The sequence below is a fragment of the Gekko japonicus genome, unplaced genomic scaffold (genome assembly GCF_001447785.1).
Source record: "Gekko japonicus isolate JY-2015 unplaced genomic scaffold, Gekko_japonicus_V1.1 scaffold889, whole genome shotgun sequence".
Classification (NCBI taxonomy): domain Eukaryota; kingdom Metazoa; phylum Chordata; class Lepidosauria; order Squamata; family Gekkonidae; genus Gekko; species Gekko japonicus.
Window position 1 is genome coordinate 35,526 of NW_015165262.1, and position 12,819 is coordinate 48,344.

At 47.7% G+C, this 12,819-nt stretch overlaps 1 protein-coding gene across 1 annotated transcript in view; it reads left to right on the forward strand.

The window, feature by feature from the left end:
- PLA2G12B (phospholipase A2 group XIIB) overlaps positions 1-11,841 on the forward strand; it is a 40,734-nt gene extending 28,893 nt beyond the window's left edge. Inside the window, exons 3-4 of the mRNA XM_015410190.1 lie at positions 1,838-2,003; positions 11,723-11,841. Coding sequence (XP_015265676.1) covers positions 1,838-2,003; positions 11,723-11,841 — 285 coding nt within the window. The remainder of the gene's footprint in view (positions 1-1,837; positions 2,004-11,722) is intronic.
- The last annotated feature ends 978 nt before the right edge of the window (positions 11,842-12,819 follow it).

The window sequence follows — 12,819 nt, forward strand, 5'->3', positions numbered from 1 at the left end:
ACCCCCCCCCCCCAGTTAACGGCAGGAGCTGGGACACAGGTTCAGGAACCCAACGTCCAAGCCGACACCCAGAACAACGAGGAGGCCACGGAAGTAACCGAGCCAGCAGCACAGCAGCCAACACCACAACTGGCGCCACAACCCCAGGTCACAAGCTAGTCAACCAGAACCAGTGGTTAGTGAACCAGTGCCGGCCCCCAGGCGTTCCCTCCGAGAGCGCCGGCCCCCCGCCTACTTGCAGGACTACATTACATAGGTAGGGTCTGAACTATGGGGGGAGGAGTGTTATGTACGCGGACCACCACTAGGGGTCCGTGGCACAGGCAGGAGTTTGGCTCCCTTGGACAATAGGAACATAGGATCCTAGTTCCCCCCAGCCCCAACCAATAGCCACTTTGGCGGGAAATTCAAACCCTCCAATGGACTAGGGGTGTGCTGGGTGGGTGTGTCTATAGTTGGCCTTGCAGGGCCGTTTTAGTTGTCTGATGTTAAGTACAATAAATGTGTGCAAAAGCATGTCGTCATCTGAGTCCTCCATGCGGTGAACCCAGTACTTTTCAGAAAGGCACTGGGGTTTCAGCCTGGCTGGAAGACAGAACTGCTAACAGGCCCGTAGGCAGGATTTTTTTAGTCAGGGGGCATTTAATTTTCTTAGGGGGTACTGGCTAATCGAATTAGAGGTAATTTAATTAAGGTTAAATAGACTTTCTGCGGGAAATAGAGAGGTGTTGTCTGGCTCTGCACTGCCACTTTGCGCCAGGCAGCTGTGCAGGAGTACCCGGCTCCTTCCCTGCACTCACCGCCGCTCAGGGGCCCTGGGCTGGATGGGAAGTTGGGGGGGGCTTGCCAGTCAGTTGGGGGGCCTAGCCCCGAGATGCTCCACTGTAGCTACAGCCCTGACTGCTAACCTGGAACGCTTCAATGTACAAGTTAAGCAGGCAATTAAATATGAAAATATGAAGCTTCCTTATACTGAGTCAGTCTGCTGATCTCTCAGAGCCAATATTGCCCACTCTAACCGGCAGAGGCTCTCCAGGGTCTCAAGCAAATGTCTTTCACACCAACTACTGCTTGATCGTTTAAAACAGAGTTACTGGGTATCGAACCAGAGACATTTCAATTGCAGAGCAGAGGTGAAAAGAAGATTGTTTACCCTTCTTGTTTTATCTGCAAATACAGTGCAGCGTGGTGTAGTAGTTACAGTGTAGAATTAGGATCACATCCCCACTCTATCCTGGAAACTTGGGTCCATTGCACACTTTCAGCCGAACCTACATCACAGGGTTGTTGTGAGGATAAAACAGAGAAAGGGAGAAAGTTGTAAGCCACTTTGGATCCCCCACTGGGGAGAAAAGTGGGCCAGAAATGAAGTAGATAAGTAAAATAAATAAACTTGTCTTGGGAAACTAAGCTTTCTGATATCTCTTTGTCATAACGATCCTTTCCTTCTGCTGTTTGTACTTTTGGGTGTGTATGTGTGTATATGTATCTGTATCTTAATGTATCTCAGTATGCATCAGCTGAAGAGGACTGTGGCTGACAAAAACCTGTGCCACCAGATATTTCCCTAGCCTTTAACAGTGACACAAGACTCTTTGGCTGCAGCTGACTGACATGGCTCCCCGTCTGGAACTTGTCCAGTTAAAGGATCTGTGGAAGACTCTTGCCTGAATCCTTGGGCTGCCAGTCCAAAGAGCAGCAGTGGGCTAGAACCAGTGGTCTGATTCATATGGGGCAGCTCATACGTCCAGAATGGAATTCTGTGGGTGGCATGCAGAAAACGAAAATGAAACATGCAAGAATGTTCTGGGTCTGAACTCTCTTTTCCCCTGTGCAGCTGGATCTGGGCATCCCAGCCATGACCAAGTGCTGCAACCAGCTGGATGTCTGTTATGACACCTGCGGTGCCAATAAATACCGCTGCGATGCCAAGTTTCGCTGGTGCCTGCATGCCATCTGCTCCGACCTCAAGCGTAGCCTTGGCTTCGTCTCCAAAGTGGAAGGTGAGTTTTCCATTCAAGCAGACAATATATTGGTAAACGCCTTCACGCAGGGATGGACAACTTTTTAAGCAGTGGTGGCAGGGATACTCTCTAGGACCAACTCCTTATGGCTCAGTTCAGATGTAATGTTTTGGGAGCAGGCAGATTAAGCTTTTCCCCACCTATTGGCCATTTTTCATTAGACAGTGCTAATGCGGATTGTTCTCACCTACCATTATTGATCACTAGACACCCCTTTTAGTGGAGGGTTAGGGTTAGTCAAGGAAAATTCCTGATGTGGAAGTAGACCAACTCTATACTATTAAGTACAGAAAATGTACCAGAAACTGCCGCTCATTGGTCTTATGCAGAAGCAGCAGCAGCAGCACCAGCAGCAGTAGTAGTAATCAGGGGTCATTTCCTGCAGGAGTGCACAGGAATGGAGCTCTGGCAGTAAAGAGCCCAGGGGGTGGGCACATGCAACAAGCCCCACCCCCTGCTCCCAGCAGCCCTCAGTCAGAGCAAGAAGCAGCCAGGTAAGTTGCAGAGCCCCCCCCCCCCCCCCACCCCCCCGGTCCAAAACAGTCCAGTGGCACCTTTAAGACCAAGTTTCATTCAGGTACAAGCTCTCCCTCCTCTGCGAGGACAGATCTGCATGTGTCCCCCCCCCCCAATAGCTAGCAATCCAAAACAGTCCAGTGGAGCCTGAGCGTTGCCTTTTGTGTCAAAAGGTGTTGCCTTTTGACACACTTCCGGTGATGTCAGGGGGCATAGAATATGCAAATAAGTTATGCTAATGAGTTATGCTAATGAGCTCCTGCACCTCTTTTTCTACAAAATGACCCCTGGTAGTAATATATGGAATGCATTTTCCAACAAGATCTGTAATATGGGGCCCTGACCTGGATAGCCCAGGCAAGCCCAGTCATGTCAGAACCAGCAGGGCTGACCCAGGCAAGTTCTTGGAAGGGAGACCTCCAAGGAATACCAGGGCTGGGATGCAGAGGCAGGCAATAGTGAGCCACCTTTATGAAGTTTCCATGCCCCACTAGGAGTCGCCAGAAGTCAACCATGACTTCCAGGCATGCACGCGCTTGCACACACATGCACAATACTCACTCCCCTCAAAAAACAAGGGAAAAAAGATCTATAGTTTGGGGTGGTTAAGAGCTTCATCTAAGCTGAACAACAAAAAATTTCGCACAGGCTGACAGCTTTCTCCACTACAGATCTCCATGAGAAATCTATATATCTTAATACCTTTGTTTCCTATAGGAAATTAACTCTAGAAAGACTGCACTGAACTTTCCTGTATTTGGGCAGTGATGCAAACACACTCCTTTTAAAGAAAGAAAGCCTGCTGAATAGTGAGATAAAGGAACTCTAAAAAAATGTCATTCTTTTAAGAACTGTTACTTAATGCGACTGTTAGGTAAGAACTGTTACTTAATAGGGCAACTCACACACAACATGTTACTTTGAAAAATGTTGCAGAATTCAGCTTCTTTCTCCCATGTACCACTTAGGTTCAACCTGTAGCCATTAGATGACAGAAGAGGTCACTAATTTCCTTTTGGAGCGTAACAATTAAGATAAATGGAGAAGTTTATCCCTCAGTGCTGCAGTTGCAGACTCCTTGCAGATTCCTTCAAACGGTGTCCCCCGTCATTGGCTTCCTGTCTCATTAGGATGATTAAACATGTGTAGATTTTAGTACTTATAATTGTACACGATCTACTGGAAAGAGAAAAGCTAGACAGCAGCAGCAGCAGGCTAGGATGGTTTACGTTCTAGAAGCGTCTGAACCAGGTTGCTCATCCATTCCCCCAAACCCTTTATAATGACTCTGTTTCTGTCTCTGCTTCTCCTAACAGGGGAGAAACAGCTAGTTTGTGCCAAGATGTGTGCTAAGACGGGGTCATTAGGGTCCAGCTAATTTGCACCAAGGGATGCTCCATCTCCCGTTTAGTTGCAACGGCTGTTGTGCCAGCAGTCCAGAAGGGCAGGGAAAGATCTGGTCACCTGTAACATCAGGGAAGGGTTGTTTCAGAGCAGTTTCTTCACTATTGCATCAGTGTAGTCAAGGTCATTTACGCCCTTTACTGTCTTGCTGCTTCACTGGCCCATTCTGTGTCTAGCATTCGCTCCGTTGTTTTAGCAAACCCACACTGGGACAGAAAAAGATGAGGCTCCAAACCACATTCAGATTACCCTGAGCCAAGCCGTACTGACTGCAGAGTCACCCCTGAATGGCCATAAAACGGCCATAAATCAATGCCGACAGTACCATAAAACCGAGAGATCAAAGGAAGTGGAACCTGCATGCAGTGTGGAGGCTACCATAAAATCCGACAATCAAAGAAAGTGAAAGTGGCGTGCAATGTAGAGGGGAATTTCTGTTCCAGGGTGGGTTTGGTGAAACAGCTGAGCAAATGCTAGATGCAGAATGGGCCACCGTCCCAGCCCTCTGTAAGAACAGTGTGGCTTCCTGAACTCTTGTAAGTTACTTACTGTCACTAGAGTTTGGCCACCATTTTAGTTGCCCTGGTGGCTGAATTCTGGAAAGAAGGAGGAATGTTGGAAACCGGCATGTATGGTTTGCCATGCTATTCTTAGAGAGGCCCAGGAAAGACAGGAAGTAAGGAGAACAGGATGTGGGCAGCAACTGGGCTCACTGGCCGGAAATGCTGGTGGCAGGCGAGATGGGAGATTGCTACCTAGGGCTGCCAAGTGGGGGCGGGGGGCAGGGAAACCCCCGCTTTGGAGGCCCGATTTCCGCCGCGGCGGAATTGGGCCCCGGGGGGAACTCCGCCCCCAAAGCTGCGTCACCAGAGGTGACACAGCCATGTCACTCACGTTGGGGACGTGGCCCAGATCGTCAGCCAACGATCTGGGCCACGCCTCCAATGTGAGTGACGTTGCACGTCACTTCTGTTGACGTGCTGGTGGCGTGCGCGCATCTGGAGCCGGCTCCCGGAGCTGGCGGAGCCTCCCCTGCTGGTGAGTTAAAGGGACTTGGCAACCCTATTGCTACCCCCAAAGTCTGCTACCTGAGCTGACTGCATCAGGTTGCTGGCCCTGGAGATCAGCATGGCTAATGTATGTTGGTTATGTGAGAAAGAGAACCACAGTTCTCCCATTTCCCCATAACACCCCTCCCCCCAGTTTGGTGTAATGGTTAAGTGCGTAGACTCTAATCTGGGATAACCGGGTTTGATTCCCCACACTTCCACTTGCAGCTGCTGGATGGCCTTGGGCAAGCCATAGTTCTGTCAGAGCTCTCCTTAAAAGGGCAGTTCTTGAAAGAGCTCTCTCAGCCCCACCTACCTCACAGGGTGTCTGTTGTGAAGTGTAAGGAGATTGTAAGCTGCTCTGACACTCCGAGTGAAGGGTGGGGTATAAATCCAATCCAATCTCTTCTCATGCTAGCTATGATGTGTTATAAAACAAAGAAACACTAATTTTCTCCCTGTGCTCAGTAGGGCTTTGAATTCATCTATATATCTAATAGCGAAAGGTGCCCCCTGTGTGCGGATACCTAAATCCGCACATCGGGGGCACCTGAGGGGGAGGGAGATTTTCGTGCACACTTGGGGTAGTCCCCAGGTGTGCACAAAAATCTTAAAAGTGTGAAAAAATATCGGGGGGATATTTAAATCGGCGGGGACCGGCGAGGCCCGGCGGCTACAAGCCGGTCGGGCCTCTCTTCGGCGCGGCGGTGGCAGCGGGGGGCAGGCGAGGCACAACGGCTGCAAGCCGCCGGGCCTCGCTTCGGAGCCGGGGGGAGGAGGGACAGGCGAGGCACGGCCTCACCGTTGGAGCCGGGGCATGGAGTGGAGGAGACGGGAGGAGACGGGGGGAGAGGAGATCGGCGGGGCCTGGCGACTGGCAGTCGCTCGGGCCTCGCCGTCCGAGCTGGGGTGGAGGAGACCGGGGAAGGGGGGGAAGAGATCAGCAAGGCCCGGTGGCTGGCAGCCGCTCGGGCCTGGCCAGCTGAACCAGGGTGGGGTGGAGGAGACCGAGGTAAGGGGGGGAAAGGAAATCGGCGAGGCCCAGCCAGAGCCGGGGGGGTGGAGGAGACCGGGGGAGGCTTACCTGCTGCTGCTGCCTCCTCCTCCTGCTCTGTATGGAGCTCTTTCTCTCCCCCCCTGCGAATATCACGGGTCCCCTTACTTGTATTTCTTTAAATAGCAGCCCCCCAAGTCTCTCCCCACCAACCTATACATAGTGCACAATATACTGCACATATACACACTGTTGTATGTCATATAAAGCAACCGTTCAAAGAAAAAAGAATCCAGTCTCACTGGACATATATTGTGGTGTAGTGGTTATAGTGTCGGACTAGAATAGGGGAGACCCAGGTTCAAAACCCCACTCTGCCATGGAAGTTTATTGGGTGACCTTTGGCCATCCAGTCAGTCCCAGCTTCACAAGTGTGGTTGCTGTGAGGAGAACACAGAAGAAGGGAGAATGATATTGTAAGTAGCCTTTTATCTATGGGGTGGAGAAAAACAGGGTATAAATGTCCAAATAAAAAAAACCCTGCTTTGAATGTTCATAAAGTAACCCTCTGGAGTGGGGCCCATTTAAAGCACAGAGCCTCTGTTTATGTGATGGGACATCATTTTAAACCAAACAGATTTATAGCAATAAACCTAATTGGCACAGGTTTTGCATGAACATCGAGTGAATACTGATGAGAATGCTGCCATTTCTTCTCTCACGCCCACGTGTGTTTTTTAGAATGAGGCCAAACAAGGCCTTCAGTGGGACATTTTGAAAGTGTTTGCTAGGCCGTTGACATCATCACTCACATGCTTTTTATCGTACTGCTCACAAATAAACCTTCTGCCCACCAAACTGCCAGGTTGGGTGGCGTGAGGAGCCCTCCCCTTCACCAGCTGATTTTCCCCTCCCGTTACCATGAACAAAGGTCATGCTAATGTCAACTCACCCTGGTTAAATAGCAGATTCTGAAAGTGACGTAATGGATTTCAAAAAGTATGAGATTTGAGAATACCAGTCTGATATTTTTGAAATGTTGTCATCCAGTTTTTGAATCTCTAAGATACAGTGCCTCCATCTCGCCCCAGATTTCCCCACAGTCATGGGGAAATGAAGCATTATGAACAATTTGACCCAATTATGAACCATTTTCCTCTAGTGGCTCTATTACATTTGGCTGACTAGCAGTTCCCCTGATAAAAGAAATCCACCATTGGCATACAGGCATCACAATGAACCATGTTTTGGGGAAACTGTAATTTGCTCAACAAACTCTGGATGGTTTATGAGATGTAAATAGCAACCCCAGTTTGTGTGTCAACCCCAGTTTGTTTGTTTTTTGCCGCTCTCCTGCCTTCTAGCTAAGAGGACTTTCTCCTTATCCCACTGTCTCTTTAGCTAGTTAGCCATCTAAACAAACAGTATTGAACAAATTGACTTCCGGTCTGTGGCTTCAGCGATGGCGGAGGCTCTCCCCTGAAGCAGGGGAGGCTTTCCGCGCTCCAGGGGTGTTGGAGGAGTGCCACCTCAAGTGGCACCCCCAGGTGAGCCTCAGAAAGAGAGGCTCCAAGCGGGGGGCGCTTGGGGGGGCGACTTCTTCGATGGCTTGAAGCCGGAGAATTGAGGCGCTCCTTTTGCCCCATTCGGTCCACCCCCTGAGAGGCTCGGTTTTTACCGAGCATAACTGATGCCGACTGGGACAAGCAAGAAGGTCAGCGAATGAAGCACGACTAAGAGGTGTCTGTGACCAGACCGTCAATGAACCGGAGAACAAGACGAGCGAATAAGTTCTAAAAGTGAGTTCCGACCCCCCCACCACCACCTATAGCGGCGCCGGGAGTGACTCCCAGACGTAAACAAACCGAACTGTGTCTTAAAAAGAGGGGGGGGGGAGAAACGAAAAGCACTCAAGTGTGCCAAAGACTTAGCTCTTTTTGCTGATAAATTTGCACTTGCTGAAGAAGAGTGAAAAGGGCTCTCTTTAGTATAAACAAAGCTGAAAATGGCTGGCGTCCGTGGGAGAGGATCGAAAGTTGCGAGAGGTGGTCAAAGTCCAAGAGTAGAGGAAGGAGATGTTTTCTCCATGTTAAAGGAGTTGCTCCAGCCCATAAACGAGAGACTCGATGGTCTTAACCAATTGATGGCTGCTTCGAACCAGAATATCGCAAAGCAGCAACAGCAGATTTCCGAGCTTATGAAAAAGTCGACTCAAACTGATGAAAGGCTTAAAGAGACAGCACACGACACTAAAAAGGTGAAGAAAAAAGTTGGTCTGTTGGAGCAAAGGCAAGATCTTCAAGAGAGAAAACTATTGAACCTACAGATGGAAAAAGCGAACAAAGTTCTCAGGTTTCAAGGGGTGGCTGAAACGGCAGGAAGAAAAGAAAAGCATACAAAGAACTTATTTCAACACTCCAGATCAACCAGATCCAGTATACCTGGCTCTATCCAGAGGGCGTGCTGTTTAAATACAAGGAAAAAAGAGAAAAAATAGACTCGGTATTCAAAGCGGAAGAATGGTTGAAGCAGTTTTTTTGATCGAAAATGGAAGAACAGCCAGATGCAGAAGGCTCTGCAGACAGCCTGAAAGAGATGGACGGAGACCCAGCAGGAGCAGAAGGAGGCGCGGCCAGAGACATGTATGACTTGCGGCTAAGAGTACCCAAGTAACTCTTATGAACTGAAAGATTTATAACTGACATGGATGAAAGAGACTTTGTGCACACTGAGAAGAACATTGATAGCTACTAAAATGGACTCACTAACTCCTAAATTCATTGACTTAAACGAAAAATTATAAATTTTATGACTAACCGTATACTAACTGTACAAGACCTTCCTTTCTTGGGTTTTTAGTTATAGTGTGGGTTTCTTTATTTACTGTCTGTATCCTGGGGTTTTATTATTTTGGTTTGTTATTTTTTTCCCCTCCCCTTTTCCCTTTTCCTTTTTCTTCCTCTGTAGTTATGTAGGTGGAAAAAAAAATTAATAAAGCTACCCTGTTCTCAGGGGATTAAAAACCAAAAAAAAAACCGGTATTGAACAAATTAGCTTAAAAATGAAGTTTAAAAGCCCTGGTTTGGTATCACCAACAAACAGAAGTTATGGAATCCCCCCCCCCAATACCCCGCTTTTCTCTACTTTTTAAAGGAGTCTCAAAGCAGTTTACAATCACCTTCCCTTCCTCTCCTCACCACAGGCACCTTGTGAGGTAGGTGAGGCTGAGAGAGTTCTGACAGAACCGTGATTGGCCCAAAGTTACCCAGCAGGCTTCACGTGGAGGAATGGGGAATCAAACCTGGTTCTCCTGATTAGAGTCTGCCACTCTTAACCACCACACCTGCCTCAGGGAGTTTACTTCACCTTTCATTTCCGGTCTTCTGGAAGAATCTCTTTTATTCCAGAAGACAGTTGATGGTTTCTTTGATTATCCTGACCCAAGAGTATAGATTGTTTTACTTGTCTGGATGTTTAAAATTTTAATGAGCTGCTATTGTATGCATTTTTCTAATGCTCGCTGGACTACCTACAGATGGATGTCAGAACTAACCCAAGTTTGATTCAACCTGGCCAATTATTGTGTTGCCAGAATACAGCCTCCTACTTGCTTCCCTTTTCTTGGATTGTTCTCTTCTGAATAGCCTTCCTTTAAGTGTTTCTCAGGTGGTGAATGGTCTCTCTCCTCCAAGTGCCATGCAAATTTATGGCACTATATAGTTTATCATCATCATCATATCCCTAATCCCTTTCCTGGACTCCTTCTAATACTTAATAAACGTCATGATGGTTATAAATATTGGCTAGGAAGTGCATGAGGAAGGAATAGGGACAAAGGGTGTGCATGGGTGTTCTTCATGAATCAGTGCAGGCAGGGCTAGCCGCACAATGGAGAAAACCCTCTCACTTTACCATGGGCCAAGGGTTTAAGGAGATTAGTCACAGGCCCATCATCACTCAGCAGGAGAGGGGAAATTGGGCTGTGCTGTTCCTGGGATAAGACCAATGAGCTGCCATGAAATATTGTACAAATGTCCCATGACGACTGAGCTGCAGCACATTTTTCACACACGGCTTCCTCCTGTCTTTGCAATGCAAACTGCAATTTAACCCCCAAACCAGGCGTCCCTCTTGTCTCTTTCCACATTCTTCAGTCAGATTGTCCATCTTTTTATTTTTTAAGTGCCTCAGCTATGTTTATAGAAAGTGCATATATCCCCTTAAAAATAATCACAATCAATTGTTTAAAATTGGGGAAACAGTTACTGGGGGACAGGAGGTGGCATCATAAGTGACAGGTTCCAGCCAATCAGTGCAATGCGTTGTTGGCTTCCAGTTCAAAGGCACAGAACCAGCTTCCCCATAGTTCGATCCTGGGCAGAAGACTGTAGGTCTGAACACACTGTATCAAGTGCACTTCTGCAGTAGTCCTGGCACTCGCATTATGTACATTTGCACATATCTTTAATGCAATGGTACCGATGTTCAAAATATCCCCTGCCTAGGGGGATAATGCTGAGAATATGGCTAAACTTGCATGATGTAACATAAGATAGTGACTCTTTAACATAAAGGGGCCACTTCTTTATAATCAGGGTGTCCTGGGCAATCCTCTCCTTATGTTTCAAACCATGTGTGGCAATGCGCAGTTGATGCCTCTCTGTACAGCTTCCTGGCTCCATACCCTGAGTAGCCTGCATACTAGTGGTGTAAGAAATCGGTATGTCTTTGCCCTATATCAGTCACATTGCTGTAGTTATTATAAGTTACCCAAAATGCTCTTAAGATACAGACTTTTAAAAACAATTTATCCTTAGATGTATCCTAGGAAGTCTTTGAAGAGGAGATGCAAGAAAAGTTCTTGTTTCTGGGATCTCAGGGTTATGTTTGTTGTGTGTGGAAGGAGAGAAAAACCCTACCCAGCTAGTAGACTGTTGATCTCTGTCTTTCTCTTATGATCTGTGGACATATGTTTATCTATTGATATCCTTAGAAAATTTCTCTGCCTCCTCTCCAGAGGCATGCTTGAGGTGCCTCTCAAAGTAAAAACACTGAAATAATAAAAATAACAATATAACGTAATGGTGTGGAGCTGCGGTGGCTCAAGTGGTTAAGACGCTGAACTGCAGGCTGTGGAAGGTCAGTAATTCAGCAGTTCGAGACCTGAGTGCCGCATGACGGAGTGAGCTCCCGTCTCTAGTTCCAGCTCCTGCCAACCTAGCAGTTCGAAAGCAAGAAATTGCAAGTAGATAAATAGGTACCACTCCAGTGGGAAGGTAACAGCATTCCGTGCTCCTTGCCGGCCACATGACCACGGAAACGTCTTCGGACAGCGCTGGCTCTTCGGGTTTGAAACGGAGATGAGCACCACAACCCTAGAGTTGGATTTCACTGGCTTTCGAGCAAGGGAACCTTTACCGTTAACAAAAACAAGCCATTGGCATAAAAACATCACAATACAACACGAGGAGACCAGGTTTTGGGGGGGGGACGGGACATGGAGAGGTGAATGATGGTGTGATGCCACTTCCAGGTTCTCCTCTCTAAGAATTGCCAAGAACACTGTGGTTTTATTGGGAAACCCAGAAGTGGCAGCCATTTTGTGGCTGGCTGCACCACCATTTGTCAGAATCCTAAAGGTACCTGCAGGGTCAAAAGGTTTGGCGACCCTTTCTCTACAGAGCAAAGCAGAACAGTGCAAAATCATGCTAACACCCTTTTCCCTTTTGCCACAGCATGTGAATCAGTAGCTGATACAGTATTCAATACTGTCTGGACTCTGGGCTGCCGCCCCTTCATGAACAGCCAGAGAAGTGCTTGCATCTGCAACGAGGACGAAAGAGATGAATTGTGAGATGATTCTTTTAGGTTGCCTGGCATGGATGGAGCTGGCTTCATGTGTCTCTTGCTCCAAAGAAGCTTGGTCTTCAAGCCCCTGAACATGGGCATATTTGACAGCAGCATGGTTGGGGAAGCCGAACATTGCAACCAGCAGATGCATTAATTGCAGCTTATAGGGCAGGACTGATCGAGGGGGGAATGCAGAGCCGGATGCCGCTGTGGCCCAAAAGGCATCTCAGCACTGTCTGATAACTTCCATCTCCTTCCCAACTCATCTAGACTTAATAACAGCCATCCATGAAAAGGGGTGTGCGTGAACATTTCAAACACTAGAATGGATAAAGAGACTGTGGTGTGACTACAGTGAACATATATAGCAGATGCCACCATCACAAGACAATTATGTCGCTACAACTTTTCAAGTGGTGTCAACCCATTCAGGTTTCCCACACTTCCTCTACAAACTTGGGGGAGGGGCTGTGGCTCAGTGGTAGAGCAGCCGCTTTGAATGCAGACGGTCCCAGGTTCACTTCCCAGTGGCTCCACCTAAGGGGATCAGGTAGTAGGTGATGTGAAAGACCTCTGCCTGAGACCCTGGAGAGCTGCTGCCAGTCTGAGTAGACAATACTGGCCTTAATGGACCAATGTTCTGATTCAGTATAAGGCAGCTTCATGTGTTCAAACCTTGAACTATGGGGAGTGGGGAGAGGAGGGGTTATCAATCCCACATCACAGATGTTCAGCAGCCCATTGGTTGAGCAAGTTCACATTGGCACAAAGAAGGAAAGAACAGTACCACAATCCATACTGGTTTTTGGAATTGCCATTCATTTTAATTCCAAGAAGGCATTACTCCATTGTAAAAGAGACAACAGATATATCACCTAAAAAAGAGGGAGAGAAAGAAGCAAACGGGGAATGGAGTGGAAGGAGAGTTTATAATGGAGGTAGTTGTAAAACCCACTTTACTTAAATAACACATATCATTCAA